This window comes from Salmo salar, chromosome 27 (genome assembly GCF_965601325.2).
Source record: "Salmo salar chromosome 27, fSalSal1, whole genome shotgun sequence".
Classification (NCBI taxonomy): Eukaryota; Metazoa; Chordata; class Actinopteri; order Salmoniformes; family Salmonidae; genus Salmo; species Salmo salar.
The window spans coordinates 6,345,684-6,370,910 of NC_138317.1; the positions used below are offsets into that span (position 1 = coordinate 6,345,684).

At 42.1% G+C, this 25,227-nt stretch overlaps 3 protein-coding genes across 3 annotated transcripts; all 3 read right to left on the reverse strand.

Moving 5' to 3' along the window:
- Window positions 1-1,587: 1,587 nt before the first annotated feature.
- On the reverse strand, window positions 1,588-4,513 carry LOC106588239 (free fatty acid receptor 3). Its single transcript, XM_014177057.3, has 2 exons — window positions 4,332-4,513; window positions 1,588-3,198 (listed from the first exon to the last, which is right to left on the reverse strand). The coding sequence occupies exons 1-2, from the start codon at window positions 4,360-4,362 to the stop codon at window positions 2,180-2,182; spliced, it is 1,050 nt and encodes a 349-aa protein (XP_014032532.1). The 5' UTR covers window positions 4,363-4,513; the 3' UTR covers window positions 1,588-2,179.
- A 123-nt stretch (window positions 4,514-4,636) lies between these two features.
- LOC123723724 (free fatty acid receptor 3) lies at window positions 4,637-18,683 on the reverse strand. Its single transcript, XM_082970331.1, has one exon. The coding sequence runs from the start codon at window positions 6,622-6,624 to the stop codon at window positions 5,635-5,637; it is 990 nt and encodes a 329-aa protein (XP_082826457.1). The 5' UTR covers window positions 6,625-18,683; the 3' UTR covers window positions 4,637-5,634.
- A 103-nt stretch (window positions 18,684-18,786) lies between these two features.
- tekt2 (tektin 2) lies at window positions 18,787-22,315 on the reverse strand. The gene is given in 6 exon segments (XM_082970332.1): window positions 18,787-19,611; window positions 19,885-19,917; window positions 19,919-19,954; window positions 19,956-20,003; window positions 20,236-21,057; window positions 22,056-22,315. Coding segments are annotated over 5 exon segments (411 nt in total). The 5' UTR covers window positions 20,424-21,057; window positions 22,056-22,315; the 3' UTR covers window positions 18,787-19,505.
- Between the last annotated feature and the right edge of the window lie 2,912 nt (window positions 22,316-25,227).

Sequence of the window (25,227 nt, forward strand, 5' to 3'; positions counted from 1 at the left end):
AGTCAAAATGTTCCATTACCGTACTTAGCCTGTCTGGGCTAGGGGGCAGTATTTTCACAGCCGGATGAAAAACATACCCAATTTAAACAGGTTGCTACTCTGGCCCAGAAACTACAATATGCATATTATTAGTAGATTTGGATAGAAAGCACTCTGAAGTTTCTAAAACTGTTTGAATAGTGTCTGTGAGTATAACAGAACTCATATGGCAGGCAAAAACCTGAGAAAAAGTCAACCAGGAAGTGGAGGATCTGAGAATTGTAGTTCTTTCTAGTCCCTTTCGAAACTACAGTATCTGTGGGGTTACGTTGCACTTCCTAAGGCTTCCATTGGCTGTCAAAAGCCTTCAGAAAGTTGTTTCAGCCTTGTCCTGTTACTGGGCAGATAATAGGAGCTCAGTTACTGAGTGGACTGCCTGTGGACAAAGGGATTGGATATGCGCGGTCACGCGAGCGCGCCGTTCCTTCTTTTTCTCCTTGAATGAATACGCTATTGCCCGGTTGGAATATTATCGCAATTTTACGTAAAAAATACCATAAAGATTGATTTTAAACAGCGTTTGGCACATTCATCTTCTGCACATTCTACCATTCCAGTGTTTTAATTGCTATATTGTAATTACTTCAACACCATGGCCTATTTATTGCTTACCTCCCTTATCCTACCTCATTTGCACATGCTGTATATAGTTTTCTACTATATTATTGATTGTATGTTTGTTTATTCCATGTGTAACTCTTTGTTGTTGTATGTGTCGAACTGCTTTGCTTTATCTTGGCCAGGTCGCAGTTGTAAATGAGAACTTGTTCTCAACTAGCCTACCTGGTTAAATAAAGGTGAAATAAATAAATAAAACACACGTACCCCACCAGACATGCCACCAGTCTTGTTTTCACAGTCCCCAAATCCAGAACAAATTCCAGAAAGGATACAGTATTATATAGAGCCATTATTGCATGGAACTCTTTTCCATCTCATATTGCTCAAATAAACAGCAAACCTGGTTTAAAAAAACAGAAAGCAACGCCTCACGGCACAACGCCTGTCCCGTATTTGACCTAGATTGTGTGTATGCATTGATATGTAGGCTACATGTGCCTTTTCTTTTATGTATGTAGTTCTGTCCTTGTCTATTAATATTCTGTATGTCATTTTGTTTCATGTTTTGTGTGGACCCCAGGAAGAGTAGCTGCTGCTTTTGCAACAGCTAATGGGGATCCTAATAAAACATCAAAAAATACCCCCCCAAAACTCGTAGGCGAACACCAATACTGTACATACAAGTGTGTTGTTGTTCTTTTCTGACTTGAAACTTGGGCCCCTGTCATGAGGTCTGGAAATTACCTAAATCTAATTTGTCACGCGCACAGGATACAGCAGGTGTGAACAGTACAGTGAAATGCTACTTGCAAGCTCTTCCTCAACAACACGAGAAATAAAAATACATAGAATATACACTCTACACAAATAAGCATATTCCTTCCTACAAGCTCTTCCTCAACAACACAAGAAATAAAATACATAGGAAAATATACACTCTACACAAATAAGCATATTCCTTCCTACAATAACATTAGGTAAGGATAATGTCTTAATAAGGAGTTTATTGACAATAACTGATCACTAAAAAAGCATGACAAATTACATGTGTAATAACGCATAGACAATATACTGTAAATTCAAGTGCAATGACCACAATGTGACTTTTCTGATACTGATTTTTTTAAATAAATAATTTGTGCAGCAATTGCATATTGATATTCTGGCATTTACAGTCTCAATAAGCATGACATAAGATTAGCCACAAAGGCAAATTGGAAGCTTCTTTATTCCCTTTAATAACATAATTTACAGTTTACCATTCTAATGCACTATTCTCATCATTACCCTCTGTACAAGTAATACACATTTACTGTAATAACCCTTGTGGGACACAAGCTAAATTACCACTCACAGTCACCAGACATCATCATACTGTTTTCTCACTCTAATTCTGCATACTGAACTGAATACATGTGCAGATGAATTCAGACATTCTATAGCAGTTTCAGATGGACAAATGCTATCAAAATGCTTGACCATGGTATCAGAATTCTAGATCACATTGTGGAAATACACAATTTCAATGCTTTGTGTACACTTTGTATGGATGGACAAAACTGATTTACTAGTCACTGATTCATCGTGGGGTGTAATTTGTCCCGCTTTTGGCAGCAGCGACAAACCTCTGGCTGGACGAATGGGTGGAGTCCATAGGGTCTGGTGTAGTACCAGCATGGGCGGCTGTGGCCTTTGGATTGAGCTTAGCCTTGATTCGCTTCAGGCAGAGGCTGAGAGTGCTCCTAACATCTGAGGAGGAGAAGTAGAAGATGATGGGGTCCAGACAGGCATTTAAGGTGGTGAGCAGAATGGCATTGTTGCGCCAAGTAGGGACTTTATTCTGCATGATCCCCACCATATGGGACACGTTGTAGGGTCCAAAGCAGAGGGCAAACACTAGCAGAGTCCCCAACGCCAGCCCGATGGCACGCAGGCGCCGGTGCTGGCTGATGTTGGGAAGCCTAGACAGGATACGGATGAAGTTGACATAGCAGAAGGTGCTGATCAGGAAGGGTACACAGAAGAGAACCAGGGACATCTCTAAGCGTACCGGGAGAAGGGTAATAAGCTGGACATCACTGAAATTCCCATAGCAGGTAGTGTTGTCGGCATCTTTGTCTAATTGCATTACAAAGACAACACTGCAGTGTGCAACGGACAGAATCCAGAAAACTACACAGGCCAACTGTGCGTGGACAACCCTGCCTGGTGCTGTGAACCTTACGGGATATGCCACGCTGAGGAAGCGCTCCACACTCACCGCGGTCAGGAGGAGAGTGCTGTTGTAGATAGTGGAAAAAAACAGGAAACCAGTGACTGGACACAGGAAGTAAGGGAGGTTCCAGTTCATGTCATCAACAGCCTCCTTCATCTTGAAGGGCAGGAAAGCAAGGAAGATGAGGTCGGAGATAGTCAGGTTGAGAAGCAGGATGTCGATGGGGGCAGGTTTGCGACGCACCTTTTGGCAAAAGGTGCAGAATGCCAGGATGTTGGCAGGTACTCCGATCAGGAAGGTGGTGATGTAGACGAACAGCGCAAAGCTGCATGAAATGTCATCTGCTGGCCTCATATTGGCAGGTACTGTTAGCATTGTTGTCACTACAAGAGAGAGAAGAGTATCATGAAATACTGACATTTCAACCCAAAACTATTGGGAGACAGCTGTCTGAACGGAATTGCACAACTAACATCTCAGATGACATGGTTGTCTCATTCACTTCCTGTCATTACTTTATTACCATGGAGACGCACCACGAAACAGTTATGCTATTTCTATAATGACTGTTCATTATTTCTAGTCACACAAAAAGGGCATTCTTAAAATTAACTAATCTACAAGGTTATTTCCCCATAGTGCACACCCTGTTGTGTACTGTTTTATTAGCAAATCCTCTAGTGTCCATAGTTAAACATATGGATATATAAACGGAATATTCAGAATATCCTAACCTTAGTTATCCATTATTAGAGAGGATACATTTGCCCCTTGCACTTTTACTCTTTTATGTTATGGACATTTTAAAATGCACATTCTTCTTAGATTGAGGCCTCAAAATATCAAACCCACTTTATTCTTGTGTATGCTTCCCAGCATAGTTTGTACTGTAGTAGTAATGCTTGTTTTATGTTGAGAATACTGATCAATCGCACACTCTAGGAACCAATGTCTCGTACTGGAGTTCTCTTACTGGAGTTGCCAGTGTGGTTCATCAACATAACACAATAAAGCCCCTCAGGGATGAATAAAGTTGTATTCAACTGAAAAGTACTACTCTAAATGACACCACAATTAGACACAAAAAAAAGGGGACTTCTACACAATATGGGACCTCTTGTTCTCTCAACCCAAACCTTACAAATTCCCTGAGAAGTGTCAAAATCGTTTTAATTCTTTATTTTCATGAATGCAGCATTTGGCTTATTTGCAGCATATTTAACAAAGGCATGCATAAAAGCCATACACATTATGGTACAGGTAATTTGCATTACACAAAAAATGTGACCCCATACTAAGATATTACATGGTAGATTTATAATTGCACTGTTCTGCATGAGTAACAACGTATTTCTTTAATTGAAGTGTCTGATGATTATTTTCAGTATCTCTTGGTCAAAGGTCATGGATAACGGCAATGGATAAGGACTGTGAACCATGTTGCATTTGCTAAACCATCCCTCACTGATGGTACTCTCAAATAAAAGTAAGAAATGATTTAAGTGAATTTACTCACCAAAGAAGGCCTTTGCCTCAGTCGTTACCATAAATGCACTTCAACTGACCTCAACTTTTTTTATACACACATTAGGATGCATCTATGATGAGGAAGTGACTAACATAAATGATGAAATGATAAACAGTTTGAGGGACTTTCACTGAATGCTTATATTTGATCAACTTTAGGTACTCTCAATTAGGCCGCCTAATAGGGTAGACCATTTAACTGAAACACTGAACACTATCACGTTGAATTTATCAAGTTATTCATAGTTCATAATGTCTCTCTTAAATGGGATTCAAAAGAAATACAAACAACACTTGCTCAGTTTATATTTTATTCAGGCATTTCAATTGCACAAGGAAGGTAGTGATTTACATGTAAATATTGCAAAGTCAAATCCTCAATTAGATGCAGGTTCTATAAACAAGTAATGCTCGGTTAATTCACATTTTGAGATTAGAGAAACATTCATTATAGTCATAACTGTTTCTGGTTGAGATTTCAAATGTATTGATTCTCAGACTGTCAGATATAAAATGAGGACATGTTTCTGATTAACTTCATGTTCAGCAGAGTTTCAGATCAGAATGAATTAGTACATTTTACATTCATCTTCATAAACTCCTTAAAGCTCCCAGTGTAAGCTGTAAATAACAATCAATAAATGATGGTTCTATTTACATGTATCTGTTTAATACCACTTGCCCATTGATCAATTATTTCCAGAATATTTGGACAGAATTGACAGGGCATTTCTATCACCATACTTTAAGATACAGAAAGATACCCAGTTTCTTACAGTAAACCAAAAAATAAACCAGAATACATTCAAACTATTTATTTAACAATGACTCCATTGTAATTAGTCACTCAGTTGAAATAGTCCTCCTGCCCTAGCTGCTGGTGGCGCAATCCAGATCAGACCATCACAGTGGAGGACTCATCACTGGCTCATCTCAGATAACCTTTGGTCAGTTTTCCACGTCTCACTTATCTTTCAGCCTCTCAGTTCATAAAGGTTCTTCATATGATCACTGTGGTTTGTTATGTAGAACTTTCTAAAGACTTCAGAGCATAGAAAGCATACAGTATCATGAGAACACAATATTATTTTTGCCATCAATAATTGTGCAGATTTCTAGACTGTCACTCGTTCCAACCTCAGCTCTGCCCATTTTGAGCATTACCAGTCCTATTTCGAAGTGTATTCCACATCAGCCTCAGTTCTCCACTTCATTTTGTCCTAAACTATTTCCTTTTTGAGTTCCACTCACATGTCTTACATGTCGTCTTGTTTGTGCAGATTATTCCTGACTTAACTTGGAAATGTTTGCTCCCGTCTGTCGGTCAGTGACGCCACTCCCCTCACATTAGCCAGAGGGTCCCGTGTGATGGTTTTGCTACAATGGCGCCCCTCTGTCCGGCTGTATCTGCTGGGCCTTCCACAGAGCCTTCCCATGAGGCCGCGGGGCGTTGCCGGGGAGAGCATCAGCATGACCACAGGCTCCAGGAAGACGTTACATGCACTAGACAGCATGGCCTCAGTCCTCCAGTGGACGTTCTCCTGCAGCACAAAGCCTACGATGTGTGAGGCGTTGTAGGGCGCGTAGCAAACCACAAACACAGCCAGCGTGGAAAGGGCCACGGCCAGGACGCGCCTCTTTCCCAGGACGGGTAAGCAGGACCGCCACACCAGGGCTACGCAGCGCAGCGTGCAGAAGGCGGTAATGGCCAGTGGCATTAGGAAGAGGAGGAGCGCCATCTCCAGGCGCAATGGCAGCAGCAGGTCCAGCTGGTCCTGGGTGAAGTTCTCAAAGCAGACCGACACATTATGGCTGGAGGTGGACACGAAGCCGCCCCCGCCTTCTGCCACCAGGCCCAGACTCACGTGCAACAGTACCACTGCCCAGAGGGCAGCGCTGATGAAGCAGGAGATGCGGCCCCGCCGGTACAGCTTGTAGCTGATGGGAAAGGCGATGCTGAGGTAGCGGCCCACCGTCACGGCCGTGAGGAAGAGGCAGCTTCCGTAGATCGAGGAGAACAAGAAGAAGCTGTAGACGGGACAGAGGAGCGATGGAAGAGCCCAGTCCTGGAGGAAAGTCTCCAGGGCCTTGACGGGCAGCCAGGCCACCAGTGCCAGGTTAGCCAAGCAGAGGTTGAGTGCGTATACCACGTTGGGCGTGGCACCCCGCTTGCGTGCCTTGCGGACGTACACGAAGAGCACCAGCAGGTTGGAGGGGAGGCCCAGCAGGAATGTGAAGGAGTAGACCATCAGGGAGACACAGTCCTTGACGGGCACTTGCATCGCTTCAGCTCACACCTCCTGCTCAGGAGTTCAGGAGCATAGGAGGCACTGCATCAGAAGCAACTGAAGTCTCAATTCTGCAAGTAAAATCATTTGAGATGGGAAGAAAAAAAACACACACCAGTCCTGTGGCAGACGTAATGGATGTTAAAAGATCTCTTAAAGCGACTCGGTTGAAAACAAAATTCCAAAGCACATACAGTAAATCCTTAATGCGCAATCACAGATCCTCTCCTGTTCCTCAGTCCTCTAGCGTCCATTGGTGGACAGCATTCCTCTTGTGAAGTTGCAACGCGCATCAATAGGATAGTTCCCACCATGCGAGCACATCACGCTTTAGCAAACCCCTCTCTCCTCCACACACAGGCTTGGCACTGAGCGAGATAGCGCAGGGAGGCAGAGACAACCCTTTGGTGACAATAGTATAGAGAGCGGAAGTGGGGTGATACTGGCGTGTGTATATGTGTGTGGGCATGAAGGGGCAGGGTGCAGCATGACAGGTAAACAGATATGGGGAGGTGCCCATTCAAGCAGAAGTGTATGGCATTTAGGAGGCACCAGCATGTCTTAATGGCCCCCAGGATCAGAGACGACAGCAAGGCAGCATCTGGACCCTTTAGTGAAATGATTCAGAATAATTGGGCTTGTCAGGAAGCGCATGCCCATCCAGCCACAGCGCGGCCACTCTAAATTAACTTGAGGGTCAGGCAGTAAAGTCATAAAGTGCCACGGATGATGGTCATCGTGTGGGAGCAGGGTAGTAGGGATTTAGGGTTGGGCGCCTACTTTGTGGCACAAGGGAGATTCTCTATGCTTTATAGCAGTAGGAAAACAACCTGGTATATTTGTATGTGTGCGCTTGGGTGTGTAAGAGACATAAATTACTCTTCATGGAAGAGAGAAGATTAGAGAGAGGTTGGATAGTTGTGTGTGCAAATAAAAATGTCATCAGTATAGTTTTATAGTAAAGAAAAACAATTTCTCCCCCAGCTTTGTTCAAAGAGGGAAACCTGAAAAAACAGCTATCCTTATCTACATTTATGCGTAAGAGCACTATGGGCCAGTTTCCTGGACACAGATAAAGCCTAGTTCTGGACTAAAAAGTAGGGTCAATGGAGAATCTCCATTGAAATCATTTTGTGGTTCAAGCTAAGCTTAATATATGTCAGGGAAACCTGCCCTTTACTTTTCATTTGTCTGAATTGGTTTTTAAATTAGCCTTTTTCCTTTATTGAATGAAACACGTGGTTTGGTAAGAAGAATGTCCCTCTCCCCATTGGTGTGATTACTACCTCTGAGGGTTTAGAGCTTGAGGTAGTCACCTCATACAATACTTGGGAGTATGGCTAGACGGTACACTGTCCTTCTCTCAGCACATATCAAAGCTGCAGGCTAAGGTTAAATCTAGACTGTATTTCCTCTATCGTAATCACTCCTCTTTCACCCCAGCTGCCAAACTAACCCTGATTCAGTTGACCATCCTATCTGTGCTAGATTACGGAGACGTAATTTATAGATCAGCAGGTAAGGGTGCTCTCGAGCGGCTAGATGTTCTTTACCATTCGGCCATCAGATTTGCCACCAAAGCTCCTTATAGGACACATCACTGCACTCTATACTCCTCTGTAAACTGGTCATCTCTGTATACTCGTCACAAGACCCACTGGTTGATGCTTATTTATAAAACCTTAGGCCTCACTCCCCCCATCTGAGTACTCTACTGCAGCGCTCATCTTTCACATACAACACCCGTTCTGCAAGTCACATTCTGTTAAAGGTCCCCAAAGCACACACATCCCGGGTCGATCCTCGGCTAGCGACTGGAACAAGCTGCAAAAAAGACTCAAACTGGACAGTTTAATCGCCATCTCTTCATTCAAAGAATCAATCATGGACACTCTTACTGACAGTTGTGGCTGCTTTGTGTGATGTATCGTTGTCTGTGCCCAATAATGTTGTACCATGTGTTGTGCTGCTGCCATGTTGTGTTGCTACCATGCTGTGTTGTCATGTGTTTCTGCCATGCTGTTGTTGTTGTCTTAGGTCTCTCTTTATGTAGTGTTGTCTCTCTTGTTGTGATGCGTGTTTTGTCCTATATTTTTATTTTCATAATCCCAGCCCCCGTCCCCGCAGGAGGCCTTTTGGTAGGCCGCCATTGTAAATAAGAATTTGTTCTTAACTGACTTGCCAAGTTAAATAAATGTTAAATGAAATAAAAATAACAAAAATTTGAAAACACAAAGGAGAATGAAATGTAGCATTGCTGTTGGTTTGGTTTCCACAGCACTGACAAACACACGCACATAGGTATGATCGATAGAGAGCAGAGAAAATGGAGTGTGATGTGTGCAATGCGATCTGTTAATTGTGCGGTGTGTGTACAGATGTGTGTGTACAATTTGATCACTCTGTTGTCACTGAGAAATTCAAATTAGCTGTGTGATTGACATAAATTCACTGATAGCCTGCAGTTCTCTTTCACTATGCTCGCTCAAACACTAAAGCACCAGACAGAACTTAAAAGTCCTACTACTACAACATTCAAATGTAAAAAAGAATCTGAAACTCAGCCATACAAAGCAACAGTTGTTTTACAGTATATAGCTTAATAACAAGACAGATATTGGTCTCCACTACGACATACAAGTGTATCTGAAATACAACCGTAGGCTACACCTAAACTATAATCTAAAAGTATGTGTACACCTGCTCATCGAACATCTTGTTCCAAAATTATGGGCATTAATATGGAGTTGGTTCCCCCTTTGCTGCTATAACAGCCTCCACAATTCTGGGAAGGCTTTCCACTAAAATGTTGGAACATTGCTGCGGGGACTTGCTTCCATTCAGCAACAAGAGCATTAGTGAGGTCGGGCACTGCTGTTGGCTGATTAGGCCAGGCTCGCAGTCGTCATTCCAATTCATCCCAAAGGTGTTTGATGGGGTTGAGGTCAGGGATCTGTGCAGGCCTTTCAAGTTCTTCCACTCTGATCTTGACAAACCATTTCTGTATGGACCTCGCTTTGTGCACGGGGGCATTGTCTAGCTGAAACAGGTTTGGGCCTTCCCCAAACTGTTGCCACAAAATTGGAAGCACAGAATTGTCTGGAATGTCACTGTGTGCTGTAGTGTTAAGATTTCCCTTCACTGGAACTAAAGGGCCTAGCCCAAACCATGAAAAACAGCCACAGACCATTATTCCTCCCCCACCAAACTTTACAGTTGGCACTATGCATTGGAGCAGGTAGAGTTCTCCTGGTATCCGCCAAACCCAGATTCGTCCGTCGGACAGCCAGATGGTGACGCGTAATTCATCACTCTAGAGAATGCATTTCCACTGCTCCAGAGTACAATAGCAGCGAGCTTTACACCACTCCAGCCAACGCTTGGCATTGCGCATGGTGATCTTAGGCTTGTGTGTGGCTGCTTGGCTATGGAAACCCATTTCATGAAGCTCCTGCCGAACAGTTCCTGTGCTGAGTTTGTTCCCAGAGTCAGTTTGGAACTCGGTAGTGAGTGTTGCAACCCGAGGACAGACAATTTCTACTCGCTTCAGCACTCGGCGGTCCTGTTCTGTGAGCTTGTGTGGCCTAGATGTTTCCACTTCACAATAACAGTTGACCGGGGCAGCTCTAGCAGGGAAGAAATTTGATGAACTGACTTGTTGGAAAGGTGGCATCCTATGACGGTTCCACGTTGAAAGTCACTGAGCTCTTCAGTAAGGCCATTCAACTGCTAATGTTTGTCTATGGAGATTGCATGGCTGTGTGCTCGATTTTATACACCTGTCAAGAACGGGTGTGGCTGAAATTGCCGAATCTATTCATTTCCACATACTTTTGTATATTTAGTGTATATAGAAAACATGTTCTATGTTCTGCACAGCACTTGTGGCTGCACTATAAATACTGAGAAAAATCTGTCTTCTTCCTCCTCTTTAAAATATTCCATCTGACACAAACACGCACATTTGGAGACATTATCACAGGCTGTTAGGGTGGTTTATTATCAATGATTCTCTTTCCTGTGCGTGTTTACCTTGTTTTTATCTAGCTACCTCCTCGTATGATACAAAGGTCACATAAACCGTATGATACAAAGGCCTAATAAACACTATGCCCAGGACTCTGGATCAAAACAACCTATTTTGGACTGCATACCAAATGGCACCCTATTCCCTATACTGTATAGTTCACAAATTTTGACCACAGGGCAGCGATCAAAAGTAGTGCACTATATAGGATGCCATCTGGGACGTAGTCTTGGCCGAACAATGCGTGGACAGACGGAGGATAAACAGGGTCATTAATGCTAATTCTCAATATACATAAACCACCTTAAAACGTGGTTTATGGAATAGGTTAGGTAATTTATTTCTTAGGAGCACAATTAGACCCTACACTACCACTTCCAAACTCCATCCCCAGGTGGCAGCAGCAAACGGTCAGGTCCTGTGCTCTACCAGAAAGTCTTGTCAAGTGTTGATTGTGCAAAGGTGTGAGGATGTAGGAGCTTGCAGAGCTGCGAGGCTGCTGGATTTTGATGGCCATGAGGTTTTGGTTTGAAACTTTTGAGCATGCCATTTTGTATATTTCCCATATACAGTTGAAGTCGGAAGTTTACGTACACCTTAACCAAATACATTTAAACGCAGTTTTTGACAATTCCTGACATTTGATCCTAGTAACAATCCCTGTCTTATGTCAGTTAAGATCACCACCTTATTTTAAGAATGTGAAATGTCAGAATAATAGTAGAGAGAATGATTTATTAAAGCTTACATTTCTTTCATCACATTCCCAATGGGTCAGAAGTTTACATACACTCAATTAGTATTTGGTAGCATTGCCTTTAAATTGTTTATCTTGGGTCAAACGTTTCAGGTAGACTTCCACAAGATTCCCACAATAAATTGGGTGAATTTTGGCACATTCCTCCTGACAGAGCTGGTGTAACTGAGTCAGGTTTGTAGGCATCCTTGCTCGCACACGCTTTTTCAGATCTGCCCACAAATGTTCTATAGGATTGAGGTCAGGGCTTTCTGATGGCCACTCCAATACCTTGACTTCGTTGTCCTTAAGCCATTTTGCCACAACTTTGGAAGTATGCTTGGGGTCATTGTCCATTTGGAAAACCCATTTGCGCCCAAGCTTCAACTTCCTGACTGATGTCTTGAGATGTTGCTTCAATATATCCACATAATTTTCCATCCTCATGATGCCATCCATTTTGTGAAGTGCACCAGTTCCTCCTGCAGCAAAGCACCCCCACAACATGATGCTGCCACCCCCGTGCTTCACGGTTGGGATGTTGTTTTTTGGCTTGCAAGCCTCCCCCTTTCTCCTCCAAACATAACGATGGTCATGATGGCCAAACAGTTGTATTTTTGTTTCATCAGTCCAGAGGACATTTCTCCAAAAAGTACAATCTTTGTCCCCATGTGCAACTGTAAACCGTAGTCTAGCTTTTTTATGGTGGTTTTGGAGCAGTGGCCTCTTCCTTGCTGAATGGCCTTTCAGGTTATGTTGATATAGGACTCGTTTTACTGTGGATATAGATACTTTTGAACCTGTTTCCTCCAGGATCTTCACAAGGACCTTTGCTGTTGTTCTGGGACTGATTTGCACTTTTCGCACCAAAGTACGTTCATCTCTAGGAGACAGAACGCGTCTCCTTCCTGAGCATATGACGGTGCGTGGTCCCATGGTGTTTATACTTGCGTACTATTGTTTGTACAGATGAATGTGGTACCTTCAGGCGTTTGGAAATTGCTCCCAAGGATGAAGCAGACTTGTGGGGGCCCACAATTCTTTTTCTGAGGTCTTGGCTGATTTCTTTTGATTTTCCCATGATGTCAAGCAAAGAGGCACTGCGTTTGAAGGTAGGCCTTGAAATACATCCACAGGTACACCTCCAATTGACTCAAATGATGTCAATTAGCCTATCAGAAGCTTCTAAAGCCATGACATTTTCTGGAATTTTCCAAGCTGTTTAAAGGCACAGTCAACTTAGTGTATGTAAACTTCTGACCCACTGGAATTGTGATACAGTGAATTATAAGTGAAATAATCTGTCTGTAAACAATTGTTGGAAAAATTACTTGTGTCATGCACAAAGTAGATGTTTGAGTTTATTTTATTTTTACAGGGACAGTGCACATTAATCAACGTTTCAGTAAAAGTGCCGGTTTTAGCCAGCTGGCTAATTTTCAATCGCAGTCCCTGGGCAGGTTATTAAAAACAATTACAATATAGACAATCATTGAACAGTGAGCACACGCAGAGTAACATAGGACAAGCAAGACATAGCATACAGACAGAGCAACATAGGACAAGCAAGATGTTGCATACAGACAGAGCAACATAGAACAAAAAGCAACAAGACAAAATCCATAAAAACAACAAAGTGTTTCCACACCTCACAAGCTACAGACAACAGACAACATGGAAAGCGGCAATACACAGCTAGGGATTATGTTCACAAGTCTGATTGACCTTTAGCCAAGTCTTCATGCATTTTGTGAAAGTGTGATATGTGGTGCAGTTATGTGTGTCTGATGGCAGTGTATTCCAGACATGGGAAGCTCTCACAGAGAAAGCAGATTTACTAAAGGTGCTTTTCCTTAAGGGAACTATACAGTCACCTCTCATGGCAGACCTTGTGGATCTGCTGCCATATGTTTGGGTTTTCTGTTTTACAAAAATACTGAGTGGAGGGGGAGCTAGGCCATTTAGGATCTTGAATACAAGACATGCATCGGTGTATTGCACAAGATTTTCCCAACTCAGGAGCTCATGCTTTCTGAGGATGTAACAGTGATGATGGCTATTGGGCTTTCTATCGAGCACTTTGAGAGCCTGTTTGTAGACAGACTGAATAGGTTTTAATGTTGTATAGCAAGCTTGGGTCCAACTAGTCAAGCAGTATGTTAAGTGGGGGAGTATCATCGATTTGAAATACAGTTTTGCTACCTCTGTGGTCAAACAATTTCGTATAAATCGGAAATTAGCTAGGTTGAATTTGGTTATTTGAATTACCTTTTTCACATGCTTTTTAAAAGAGAGGTTGGAATCAAGTATGATTCCAAGGTACTTAAAATCAGATACCACCTGGAGCTTCTCCCCTGACACATAGACATCTGGCTCAGTAGCATCTGTTGCCCTCTTTGTGAAGAACATGCAAACTGTTTTTTTCACATTGAGATGCAAACACGAGTCACTGAGCCACTTTGTAACCTGGACCATTACAGTAGTGAGTTCTTGTGCAGCTTGTTGTTTGCTCTTTGCATGCACATATATCACTGTATCATCTGCATACATTTGAACTTCAGACCCAGTGCAGACGGAAGGCAGATCATTAATGTACAGGCTGAACAGGAGGGGCCCCAGTATTGACCCTTGGGGCACACCCACATCATAGCTAAGAGTGGGCGACAGCTCATTGCTCACTCTGACACACTGAGTTCTGCCTTCAAGGTATGATTTCATCCATCTCAAGGCATCGGGGGAAAAGTTGAACTTGGACAATTTTGTGATGAGAATCTCATGGTTAACAGTATCGAAAGCCTTCCTTAGGTCCAGAAACACAGCCCCAACAATGCCCCCTTTGTCCATCTTGGACTTCACATTTTCCAGAAGAAAGCAGTTGGCCGTTTCTGTGGAGTGTTTCGCTCTGAAGCCAAAGTGCATGGAGTGTAATGTGAAGGGGCTGTTGTTGAGGTGGGAAATCAGTTGTTCTGCTACACACTTTTCAACAACCTTCGACACTACAGGTAGTATACTAATGGGCCTGTAGTTACTCACATCAGCAGGGTCGCCCGATTTAAAGATGGCCGTTATTATGGCTGACTTCCATACCCTTGGAAACACCCCCAGACCAATAGATGTGTTGGTGACCTTAGTAATGGGGCCAATGAGTGACTCTTTGTAGTTTTTAAGAAAGGTAGAGTCCAGCCCAAACATCTTTGGATTTAGAGTTCTTTAGTGAGCTAATCACCTTGTTCACATTTGACTCAGAAACCTCCCTTATGATGAAGACAGGTTGAGCGTCATTCACTAGCACTGAGCCCAATAAACCAGTGGAGGGGTTCTGTGTCTGTACCTTGACAGAGTCAATAAAGTAGGAATTGAAGGCTATTGCTATTTCAACTGCATCCTGTGTTAGATTGTTATTCACCATGATTTCTAGTCTTTTTGCGGTGTTACTATGGTCTTTCCCTGTTAACTTTTTTAGATTCTCCCAGATCAATTTAGAATTTCCCTTTGCCTCACCAATTATGATAATAAAAAAGTTTGCCTTGGCCTCTCTGATTTCTTTCATCACCTTATTTCTCAACATGGTAAACCTACGTCTGTCATGCTCTAATTTGGATTTTAGGGCTGTTTTTAGAGCATAATCTCGTTCTTTCATCAATTTCCAAATTTCTCCATTTAGCCAAGGAAGAGTGCTCTTTTGGCCAGGTTTGGATTTGATTTTCTTTAGAAAACCATTTATTGTAGCCTGGATTGTGGATATAAAAACCTCACTATCAGCTTCCACGTCTGTATAGGACAAGAGATCATTCCAGTTAATTCCATTAATTGCTTTTTCAAAATAGTTTAATTCACTCTTAGGTATTCTTAGTTGATCCGGCTTTCTAACAGTAGAGAGCTTAAACCTGCTCTTAGACAACTTTCTGGCTATAAGTGTCAAATTATGATCAGATAGCCCAGTAACCATATTGAATGATTTAGTCACTCTCTCTGGTTTATTACTGAACACCAAATCAATCTGTGTTTTAGAGCAACAAGTCACCCTGGTTGGCCCTTTAACGAGCTGTGTAAGGTCAAAGGTATTAGTGATCTGTTTGAGGGTTTTCCTACAAGACTTGTCTTCATAATTAATATTAAAATCTCCCATTAAGATGACCTCCTTCCCAAAATCACATTCCCTTAGCATGTTATTAAACTGATCAAAAAACACACTTTTGGTGAAAGGGGGTCTATACATTCCAATAAGGGTAAAGGACATTTGGGGAGACAGTGTAACGTTCAGGCCAATACATTCTAGTTCATTATCACATGACCACTCAATTTGTTTACATCGGATATGTTCTTTAATGTAAATCATCAGACCCCCTCCTCTTCCTTCAATCCTGTCTCTCCTGAAAACATTGTAGCCAGGCACAATCAAAGCAGCACATGGAGAGTTTGTATGGAGCCATGTCTCTGAGAGGCAGAGGAAGTCAAGGTTGGAGTCTGTGAGTAGATGTTGAATTTGATCACTTTTTGGAATGACACTACGAATGTTCAAGTGCCCTCCTAGTAGTTCCTTGGGCTTAGCCCGTGGGTCCCAGATGACTCGAGAGTGATTGACACATTGAAAAAAGTTAAATTTTCTGTGTTTTCTGACAGCTGGGTTTAGGCCGTTTTGTTTCGTTTTGATTAGGGGCAGTTCGGTAGCGGAATTAACAATCCCTCCCGCATGCACTGGATGTGGGGAACTACTTAAAACAGCTTGCGTACCAGAAGCAAAGTCAGGGATCGCATATAGCGGCTTGGGTATGTTTGAAGAGTCCAAATCTATCCTGGAGCCCGGTGAATCGAGAGAAACCATGGGACGATAGCACTCACCCACTTCCACAGCGGCGATGATCTGTGGACGAGGCCATCCCCTGCTTTCCACTCCGGTGAGTATCGCTGGCTCGGTGGTGTTAGGCCCAGGATTAAGTTGCACATCCCCGGAGAGCAGCAGGGTAGTGAACAGGTAGTTTAACAGTTTCCGATAAATGTTGGACTTGTGTTTGTCACGCCTAAGCGGTTCAGTGGAATAGGGAGCGAGGTAGACTTGGCCATTATTCAGAACATTATGGTATGCTGTGTATAGTCCGCTCCGGTGGATCGGTTAACCAATGTGTTTGGTGTTGATATTCTCCGGCAGTAGATTTGTGTCATCCCAGCAAGGATGCACTGAGATTATCAGTAGAGCAGCTACATAACTGACAATCATGGCAAAGTACATGTTTTACCAAAGAGACACGTTCCTGGTAAAAAAAACTCCTTTGTTGTAAACTGTTAAAATGTTAGGTACGATAGCAAAAAAAATACTTTGAGGACACGACCGGGAGCTAGCGACCGGGAGCTAGCATTGGCACGCACGCACTCGACTTGTCAAAGCTATAGTTTGTTAACAAGACATTTGTGGAGTGGTTGAAAAACGAGTTTTAATGACTCCAACCTAAGTGTATGTAAACTTCCGACTTCAACTGTATATGTATATATACCATAAACTGAACACAGTTTGCTTTATCTTGGCCAGGTCGCAGTTGTAAATGAGAACTTGTTCTCAACTGGCCTACCTGGTTAAATAAAGGTGAAAATAATATATTAAAAAATAAGCCGCATGGAGCTGCCCCTGGACCCAGGTAAGGTTGCTGTCTCTTGGAGCACATGCATACAACACGGTCCGCATACTCTGAATTCTCACGTAAATGCACACATTAAATCAGGTAACAGATCATTTAGCTAGGCCTAGGACCCCTAGACTTAGCGAGTGAAACAATGTCAGTAGGCATGCTAGCTGGTTTATTAACCTCTCTTGGGCAGTGAGGTTCACACTATTCAACAGCCAGTGAAAAATCAGAGCGGCAAATTCAAAACCACAAAATGTCATAATTCAAAGTTCTCAAACATACGACTATTTACCACATTTTAAAGGTACACGTCTCTTTAATGTAACCACATTGTCCGATTTCAAAAAGGCTTTACGGCGAAAGCATAAAGTTAGATTATGTTAGGACAGTTCCAACACAAAAGCACACAGCCATTTTCCTAGCAAGGACAGGCGTCACAAAAACCAGAAAACCAGCTAAAATTATGCACTAACCTTCGACGATCTTCATCAGATGACACTCCTAGGACATCATGTTACACAATACAGGCATTTTTTGCTCGATAAAGTTCATATTTATATCCATAAAGCCAATTTTACATAGGCGCATGATGTTCAGAAAATATTTTGCCTCCAATACTGCCGGTGAATCAGCACAACAATTTACAAAAATACTCATAAACGTTGATAAAATATTAAACTGTTATTCAAAGAATTATAGATGAACATCTCCTTTATGCAACCGCTGTGACAGATTTAAAAAAGCTTCACGGGGAAAGCACACTTTGCAATAATCTGAGTACTGCGCTCAGAAAAATACACTAGGCAATACAGATACCCGCCATTTTGGAGTCATCTAAAATCATAAATAGCATTAGAAATATTCACTTACCTTTGATGATCTTCATCAGCAGGCACTTCCAGGAATCCCAGGTCCACAATAAATGTTGTTTTGTTCGATAAAGTCCAAAATGTATGTCCAAATAGCTCCTTGTTGTTTGCACGTTCAGTTAGCTACTCCAAGTGTAGGAAGCGCGCGGAAAATGTCACGACGAAAAGTCCAAAAAAGTTATATTTACGTTCGTTCAAACACGTCAAACGTTGTATAGCATCAATCTTTAGGGCCTTTTTCACTTAGAACTTCAATAATATTCCAACCGGACGATTCCAGTGTCTTGAAAAATGTTTTGGAACACAGCTAACTCTCACGTGAATGCGCACCAATGAACGGCAGTGCTTTCCTGAGTCTCCAACTTCCTCTGTTCGCTCTCTGTTCATCATAGAAGCCTCAAACAACTTTCTAAAGACTTGACATCTAGTGGAAGCCTTAGGAAGTGCACCATGAAGCCTAAGTCACTGTGTGTTCGATAGGCAATGACTTAAAAGGACTACAAGCACCAGAATTCCCACTTCCTGGTTAGATTTTTCTCAGGTTTTTGCCTGCCATATGAGTTCTGTTATACTCACAGACATTATTCAAACAGTTTTAGAAACTTCTGAGTGTTTTCTATCCAAATCTACTAATAATATGCATATTCTAGTTCCTGGGCCGAGTAGTAGGCCGTTTAATTTGGGTACGTTTTTCATCCAGTCGTGAAAATACTGCCCCCTACCCTGGAGAAGTTAACACATGAGCGAATCAGATGTGTTTCTTAAACGTGATCACATTCAGAGATGCAATCTGCCTCCCTGAAGAACTACATATTTGGGTCAACCTGTCAATTGGGAAATTATTTCAGATTAATCTGAAAAATTACCATGTATACTGAACAAAAATATAAAAAGGCAACATGCAACAATTTCAAAGATTTTACTGAGTTACACTATATAAGGAAATTAGTCAATTGAAATAAATTCATTAGGCCCTAATCTATGGATTTCACATGGCTGGGCAAGGGCGCTGCCAAGGGTGGGACTGAGAGGGCATAGGCAGCCAGGTCCATCCAATCAGAATACATTTTTGCCTACAAAAGGGATTTATTACAGACATACTGTAAATAAAGTCCCCAGATGATCCCGCAGGTGAAGAAGCCAGATGTAGAGGTCCTGACGTACTGTCAAATTCTCTAAAATGACATTGGAGGCGGCTTATTGTGTTGTGTGACAAAACTGCAACATTTAGATTGGCCTTTTATTGTCCTCAACACAAGGTGCACCTGTGTAATTATCATGCTGTTTAATCAGCTTCTTGATATGCCACACTTGTCATCTAACTCTCAATAGTCTTACTGTACACATACATTTTAGCAATATCTATGAAGCAGAAACTGGCCCTATCAGATACTAAACAACCACAGAGAGCCCTGTGAAAGCAGACAGGGTGTGTTCCCCAAATGGCACCCAATGGGTCCTGGTCAAAAGTAGTGCAGCACTATATAGGGTCCCTTTTGGGATGCAGAGACAGTGCTGTTTTATAGGAGTCAATACAGAACAGTGCTATTGTTACAGGCCTGGCCATATGGTAACGCTACACTCCTCTCTCCCTCCCCCAGGCTTTATTTTATACCTGTACCCTAGTGACTCATGTCCTCCCTCAGCTGCTGTGACGCCTGCATCGTCTCCTGTGCTTGGGCCATGTTGTACTGGCTGAACTGCTCCCACTGCTGGAAGGTGGTGGAACTGCAACAGCACATTAACACATACAGGTATTTTACAGGTACATTCAATTAATTTGAAAGGATAATGGTGGCATTGCAGAAACTATTTTGATGAGTTGAGTGCCTGGTGAATTAATATTGTAGCTAGTTAGACATGTATATGCATGTAAGGATAACAATTGTACGAGGTTCTCATTGACAACACATCAGTAGGTTTGATCTAGATATCCTGCTCCGAATTTCAGAAGGTCTATTATTTCTTTGTATTGTATTGTACACCCTCATTCCAGCTCACCTTATGGGTATGCGCAGAGGGTTGGCTTCAGAGAATCTCAGGTGATGTCACAGTGAGTGACAAGCAGGACCTTGTTCTGAATGTCATGGGTCAGCTGCTGCCAGGACTCCTGTAGAAGACTGGAGAGAACAGCCTGAGACAGCAAAAGTACTGAGACGGCAAAATATGTGACATCTTTCATCCTCCTTTTTTCGCTTCCGTTTCACTCTAACAGTGGAGCCATCCCAAATAGCACCTTATTCCTAGTGTACTACTTTTGACCAGAGCACATGGGACTCTGTGCAAAAGTAGTACACTATAAAGGAAATAGAGTACCATTTGGGACTCAATCTTGGTCAAATGGTTTCTTACAACAGCTCCTCAAAGGCCTTGTCAATGCGCTGCTGGAGCACCATCTTTGCTCTGTCGATCACCTCCACCAGGTCGCTGACTAGCTCGTTTCCAGGGCAACCCTCCCTCAGGGTCAGGCACTCCACCGTGACCTCCAGAGGCACTATGATGGCCCGCTCCGTCTCCTCCTTCCCCGAGACAGAGCACATAAATTCACCCACGCTGTACTAGAAAGTCAATACAGCACCCCAAATCCTGGCTTCTTTTTTTTTTACCAGGTACATTGAAACAACTGCATACCAGATTAATACTAATTTGAAATTGAATTGCAAATCTCATCAGGCATCCATCTCTTTGCCCAATTCCTGTGCGCAGGATTCCAAAGTCTCTCTCTAGTGGGAGATATCCCAGATCCTATTACTCAGCCTGTCACTCTCATCCCAGTTAGTCTGAGAGAGGGATAGGGGGAGAGATATACCGAGAGAGCGATGACAGGTTAGAGAGAGGAAAGAGAGATGGCATGAATACATGTGATGAGAATAAATAATAGTCCATAACAGTTTATGATATGAAAACTAACTTTGTGTAGGCCAATGTTACAATTCACTCACAACGTCAAGCAAGTCCTTACTGAATTGGTTGTTTCATTACATAGTCACATCTTACCTTGCTGGTTGTCTCATTGCGTAAGGTCCTCCCTTCCTGGCGTGTCTCATGTGAGATGTGTCACCTCTGTTCTGCTGTGTCAGACATCAGCTTGTTACTGAGGTCCCAGTCAGACACACTGTACCTGAGCCCAGGCTAGGCACTTAGCGTGGACATGATACTCGCAGCGTCACGGGACTAAAGGAAACAGGTGACACAGATATGATGAGACTGGAAACAAGTTGATGGACCCTGATCAAAAGTAGTGCACTATAAAAGTAGTGTACTATAAAAGTAGTGCACTATAGTGCACTATAGTGCACTATAAAAGTAGTGCACTATAGGAAGACGGGTTCATTGTAATGACTGGAATGGAATAAATGGAACGGTATCAAACACAAACATATGGAAACCACGTTTGACTCCATTCCATTCCAGCCATTACAATGAGCCCGTCCTCCTATTGCCCCTCCCACCAGCCTCCACCTGTGGGACTACAGCGCTGTCTGATGAGTAATGATCTGTTGAAATCATAATTTACATGGAGGTGTATTTCCACCCTCTCGACCCAATGATAAAACATACTACTCACTCAAGGAGGAAATGAACTTGGTATAACCTCTGTTTAAAAACAGCCTTTAGTTGATTAAGACTAGCTTTAAGGCTATATGAAAACTTGGGCTAGTTTGCACTGCAAAGTTCAATATTACTTATTACATTAACTTCAGTATGAAACAGTCATTATGTTGAATAACTCATTCCCTTTCATGTAAAATTTTGAACAATTAATTCGCTTTCATGTAAAATGGCCAAATATGATTGAGCCATGACAGTAGATCAATGCACACTATTGGAGGGCAATAAGACAATGTCTGCAATTTAGCTTTCCTATTACTCTACTTTTTCTTAGAAAAAAGATACTAAGCCTAATCAAATTGAAATGATAGGCAAGCTAGGCTAAGGGGAAAGGTTACGCTTAATTCAGCAAGCACACAGACTAAGCTAATTGTTTGTGATAATTCACATCAGGTGTTTGAATAATTGAAAATGCCTGCCGTCTTGTATTTATGGTGGTTCTGTTTAATAGTTAGTCTAATTAATTGGTGTTCATTTGATATAGAACCTAAGTAGACAAATGTATTCCATTATTCAAAATAGCTTTGGCATTATCGCACAAAAATGTTAGATTTACTTACCCAAAGTTCTCGAATATTCTGCAGTGTCTACACCGGTGGTTCTGAACTTGTGTCCAAAGCCGAAGGGCTGGTTTCCTCCCCAACTCTTGTAGACAGTGTCCAGGTAACAAACAGACGCAACCAATCAAACACGACTACTAAATCATTTAAATGCCATGGCAACGTTCAACAAATATTTCAAGGGCTTTAGTGATTGACAGTCTCTGTAACCGTCAGACAACGCAACAATGTAGTCTATCTACATCATACTGTGGAGCTCCCTGACTGTCAGATGACGCAAAAAGGTAGCCAAATAGAATAGTTGTCGACAGATTTGTCTCGGGTAAAGAAATGTCTCTACTGTATCCAGTAGCCTAGACTACATACTACTGCTCCCCTATTCATGCTTTTCTTTTCAGTGAAGCTAGCTGTGGTCTTACTCTAGTTCTACATAATCTACAAGAACTGAGTAATTTAAATGAGGAACTCCATAATAGAATCATACACATTTGTAATTCCAGCCAAAGGCTTAACTGTGTTGCATATTGGGGGGATCCGGGTCAATGGGTTCCAGGGTCACAACCCTTCTAGGGTGATTACTAGGTTGCACAAACATGAGTGCTTTCCTCCCCATAATTTTGGCCTTCAAATGTGTTTTCCAAACATAAATACAGTGCATTGGAAAGTATTCCGAACCCTTGACTTTTTCCACATTTTGTTACGTTACAGCCTTATTCTAAAATGGATTAAATAATTAAAAATCATCAATTTACACCCAATACCCCATAATGACAAAGCGATAAGAGGTTTTTAGAAATATTTGCACATTTATTAAATGTGACCCGATTCAGGAAACTAGACGTATGTCGTAAGTCACGACTTCACAGGAAAGCCTTTTGAACGTAAAAAAATATTTTTTAACAAAAAGCGTTTTTTGGCAGAAATGCCTTCTCGAACATGTGAACTTTCATATGCCTTAATATCAAATGTGTATGTCATCTGTAAATACGAATAAAATTGTTAAATTATGAGCCTAGTTGGTTTAGCCACAGAAAGACAGCAACCTTCCCGCTAGCCATGATTGGCTGAGATAATGAGTGGGCTGGACATGCCGAGAGATGAGTTTGGATTGATCGGTGTTGCATCTTGTGTCTATAAAACGAGCTGCTCGTAATACGTAAATAATCCTTTCTACTGCAGTTTTTTTTCCGAAAGATATTATGTTACCCATGGAGAACTGCAAATATGTTGCTACTGCTCTCAATAACATTGCTGCCCTGAATTTATCAGGCGCTATCGAAAAAGGTCAGTGGGAAAAAGTTGTGATGGACTACTTTCTGGACGACGATCGTGCCATGCTGACTCTCTCATTTCATAACACGTTTTGAAATCAGTGGAACACAACAGGCCAAACAAGCTGTGCAAACTAAACGGAAACAACACAGGATGTATTATAAAAGGGGTGAAGCTTTCAGATTCTGATATTATACGTTTCTAATTTGTCCGAAAGTTGTTTTCATTGCAAGCTAAAGCTTGCTGTTAGCTAGCCAGCTGGAGTTCGATGGCTGGCTTGCTAACTAACAATGAACCTAACATTATTTGGTTAACTTTAGCTTGCTATGACAATCGGTTTGTATTGCTAGTAATGTTACTCTATGGATTGGGATTATAGTCTATCTATCTATCTATCTATCTATCTAACTATCTATCAATGTTAACGTGACATGTCTAAACAAAAGATCCCAAGTTAAAGCTTGCTGTTAGCTAGCTAACGTTAGCTGAGGTTAGGTGGCTGGCTTGCTAGCTAACATTAATTTATGTGAAGGAAGTGTGTGTAACGTTAGTGATGTTTTCTCAGAATGCCATTTCACATTGCTAGTTATAGGCTAATGTTAGCTAGCTAGCATTGAACATATTAGTTAACTTTAACTAGCTATGACAATCGGTTTGTATTGCTAGTTAAAGCTTGCTATTAGCTAGCCAGCTGACGTTAGATGGCTGGCTAGTTACAGTAGCTAACATTACCTGTATGAACTGTGTGTAGTGATAACTCATAATGCCATTTCACATCTATTGTATAATAATGCTAAAATATTTGTATCTGGAATTTGTCTTTCAGCATTAATCAGTAGAACACGGCTGACTCTAATCCACCAGTCATCAAAAAGAGAGCTGGCCCAAGCAACTACATGCATCATTTCTTCACCAACTACAGAGTTGGGAAAACACGTGTGGACCTGAATAGTGATAACTGTAGTGGCCAAAACAAGAACAAGTTTGTGCTCTGGTATTGTGCCTGGTGGACCATGCACAAGCTCCAACACAATCTGGACCTTCAACTTCCTGATCACAGGCCACACCAAGTTTGCCCCTGACTTGTGCTTCAGCATCATCAAGCAGCGCTTCAGAAAGATCAGAGTGAACACTTTGTTTGAGATTGCTGGTGTTGTGAAGGACAGCATTGTGATAGGGGTCAACATCCCACAGCTGGTTGGATTGGAGGATGGTATGGTGCTGGTGGAAAGCTATGGCTGGCAACAACACCTGACTCGGTACTTCAGGCCATTTCCTCAGATCAAGCAGTACCAGCCCTTAAGGTAAAAAAATCATTTTCTTTGTATGAGGTTATTCTTGTTATCTAAACTTGGGAGGTAAATTGATGTTGTGCAGGGTTGTAATGTCTTCTGATTTCTTGTTATTCCCTATTTAACAATTTCGATGCTCTGGAGTTCGGACTCAGTCGTGAGCAGGTTTCAGCTTCTTCGCAACACTGTCATCCTTCCTCCCATAGATGCTCTGCCTGGAAAAGCACCACCTGGACTGGACACAGTTTGTCTAGCTATCTTTTTGACAAGATCGGGGAGTTTTGCGATGAAGAGGCTATGGACATCACATGCCCTGCACCAAAGTCAAGGGCCTGACAGAAACAGGCTCTCCGAATATAGATTCCCTTGTTCATGCGTGGTTTGGACGGACCAGTCATCAGCACTATCTGCAGTGCCTCTATTCACATGACTCCTAAGACACACGCCATAGGTTGCTGCTATTCTTTTTTTTTTATCCTGCTGCTCAGCCTTTTTACCCCTGATTGTATGCATATACAGTTGAAGTCGGAAGTTTACATACATTTAGGTTGGAGTCATTAAAACTCATTTTTCAACCACAAATTTCTTGTTAACAAACTATAGTTTTG